Source organism: Antrostomus carolinensis, unplaced genomic scaffold, assembly GCF_000700745.2.
Source record: "Antrostomus carolinensis isolate BGI_N321 unplaced genomic scaffold, ASM70074v2 scaffold3266, whole genome shotgun sequence".
Lineage (NCBI taxonomy): Eukaryota > Metazoa > Chordata > Aves > Caprimulgiformes > Caprimulgidae > Antrostomus > Antrostomus carolinensis.
Window position 1 is genome coordinate 26,671 of NW_010319596.1, and position 3,085 is coordinate 29,755.

Sequence of the window (3,085 nt, forward strand, 5' to 3'; positions counted from 1 at the left end):
GGGAAAACAGCTCAAATGGCAGAAGATTTAAGAAACATGAGGTACTTCTATTGCAAAACAATGACAGTGGGTACTCAAAGAGAATCTGGAGAAGAACAAAATGCAAAACTAGATCTGATTTCAAGATCAAAAAAACTTTCTGTAAGAGTTCACTACTTAGTTCACCAAAGAAGAAAGTCATAACAAATTCCAAGGTGATTAAATAGGATTAATCCAAGTGGACAATTCCAACTCTCATTTAGGATCGTGTTTTCCACACAGCCCATCTCCCTTAAGCTGTGCAGCATTTGTGGTGAGGCTTGATAGAGTGAAAAATCTAGTACTATTGAGCAGTACCTTTTAATAGCCTGAGGCAAACAACTGAAGAAATCAATTATAGTAGATAGCCTTTTCCTTCACACCATCTCCATGGAGTTGGGATAACTAGCATTTCCTACTGCCAAAAGTTAAACAGTCCTTCTCTTCCACCAAATGAAAAGGGACCCTTCACATTCTTGAAACAGTAACAATGACTATAAACTACATGGATCAAAACAGTCTCAAAGGATGGCCCTTCCACAGGTTATAGCTCCAATCTGCACAGGTACACATGCCACTCTTGCATACCAGAATCAACTGTTTAACTATTCAAGGCCTACAGCCAAGATATTGGATGCTATAACTCTATGATTCTATTACGAGCAGTGCTAAAAGTAAGGATCAAACCTTTCCAAAGCACAGCATGTCATCCACTTAAAAATACTACACATGATCTCATCTTACAAATGCATTTAAATTAAATTATACGCACCTACAGACAAGTCCATCTTGCTGCCTGGAATGTCCTCAGTTTGACTCTGAGGGGGGGAGGAAAAAAAAAAATCAGTTCTGACTTTTATGAAATTTTGAGGAATGTTTCAAGAAAGCAGCCCTTGATGGTTAAACGTGAAATGAAGAAAGAACATGCTTGTGCCAATAAAATTTTTATTTTAAACTAAAACAAAATACAAGGATTCCTGATATCACCCTGGACACACCTCACCTCAACCCCTAATGCTGTGTGTGGCAAGTTTACCAATATGAAACCAGACACATGAACACATGGGACAGACAGAGAAAGATGGATAGACAGCTGCTCTGTGAAATGAACCTCTGTCCTCATGTTCCAGTGGTCGAGAGATGAAACACTGAAAATAGTGGCCAAAAAGATAGCTCATCCTCATGACCTGTCAAGTCATCAAATCTTGAAATGTGCTGCCAAGTTATTCTTTAGTTGGCAGTCTGGGACAGGGTGTTCCCATAGCTTTCAGAAGCATCTATGGTCTAGCAGACTGAATTTGGGATTGGAAGCCAACAGACGTTAAACTAATCCGAGTCATGTCAGTGACAGTTTGTGCAGCCCTAGGCTTCTCACAAACCTCTGCACTATTATCTTTTGCCAGTCTGGATTACATACTATTCCTGCTTCACAGACTGTCAGTTGGTACAATATTCCGTAAAATGTTTTACAAATTAGCATGTCAGAATTTCTTAAAAAAAAAAATAAATTATGTAACCATTTCTAAGGTACTTACTTCCCTGCAAATCTGTCTTTTCTCTCCATGATGTACCATTTATTTATTCACTTTACCAATCAATCTTTAAGTACCAATTAATAACGAGCAAAAAACCCTGCTGCACAGTATTTAAATTATAAATAGCCAAGACAGACACAGGGCTGTAAATCTCCATTTCTGATTGGTGGCTGAGATTCAGAATGAATAGCCTTGGATTAATCACAGATGTCTGACACTACAGCCAGGAGCTGAGGCCTCTACCTTGAGCACTCTAAACAGCATGTTATGGAAAAAACCAAAACCAAATTAAAACAAAAACCCAACACCAAGCACAGTAAAAAACCCCAAAATCCTATTACTTGCAAGGAAACTACAATCTCAGAACAACAGCTGTCAAAGTAACCTTTAAGAGTCAAAGTAGATCTGGGGTTTTTCTGAGAAGCCATTCCGACTAGCAAGGAAGTGCTGAATATCCAGCTATTACAGGCATTATGGTCAACATGCCAGCAGAGCAAATGCAGATGAATAAGTAGTTACACACCGTGAAACGGCCAATCTTTTGGACTTTAAATTTAAAGCTTACTGCTTTCTTACAAAGTTAGATTTTGTATTTTTAAAAATGTACTTACTAGCAAGCCCATATTTGAAAACTGTTTGGATAAAGGGTTCATCCACGAATCACTATTTCCTCCTTTTAATGAGCACTGAAAAGACAAAAAAGACAAAAATATTTTTAAGCAACTCCTTGGTTTCTTAAATTCTGTTTTATCCTTGAGATGTTCAAGTGTCAAAAGAAAATCGTGGTATTGGAGAAATAAGCCTCTTATGTTAATTTAAGTTTCTGTGTGGTTGGAAACATTTAACAAAATAGCTTTTCATTTTCTCTCTCATAAAATTGCTCACTGTTAGGTATACCAAGTTGTACTAACACTTGCTGTGTGGAATGTTTATCAAACCTTTAATTTCATTACAGAGGTAGATTTCTTCCTTGGCTTTCTTCCCTTTAGTATGGATTCTCTAACATGGGCACTGTGCTGACCCAGCTCTCAATTTGGCCTTACTGTAATTTACAGGTGATTAAAACCAAAACTGAATACAGTTCAACAGAAGAAAAATTTCTGGACAGTTGCTTTGGTGGTTAAAATAACTTATTCCTCACTTTAAGTGAGAAATATTCCTCACTTTAAGTGAGAAATAAGTTCATGAGAATCATTATTGCAAAGTAAGATATGTAAACGTCCACACCACACCACAATAGTATTTCCACATCCTAGGAAGCTGCTCTGCACTTGGCTTTTGAATTTGCCCTACCTATTTAAGTAGACAAAGCATAGTTTTTCCAATATTAATACAGTACCAAGTGTTACTGTACTAAAGAACTTCAACACATACAAACCTTAGAAAGCAATTCCCTTGGGACTATAGCCAAGCTCCTTCTCCTGTTTGAGGCCAGAGGTCAATAATAACCAACACAAATTAGACCTAAATCCAACAGTCAGTAGAAATAAGTGCATGTGCCAAAGGGACTGTGAAATCTGAACTTCAGCAGG

General features: G+C 37.5%; 1 protein-coding gene across 1 annotated transcript in view; it reads right to left on the minus strand.

Annotated features, from left to right (window-relative positions):
* TNRC6B (trinucleotide repeat containing adaptor 6B) overlaps positions 1-3,085 on the minus strand; it is a 46,381-nt gene that overhangs the window by 26,664 nt on the left and 16,632 nt on the right. The window contains exons 7-8 of the mRNA XM_029085263.1: positions 2,165-2,239; positions 791-836 (exon numbers count right to left, since the gene is read on the minus strand). Coding sequence (XP_028941096.1) covers positions 791-836; positions 2,165-2,239 — 121 coding nt within the window. The remainder of the gene's footprint in view (positions 1-790; positions 837-2,164; positions 2,240-3,085) is intronic.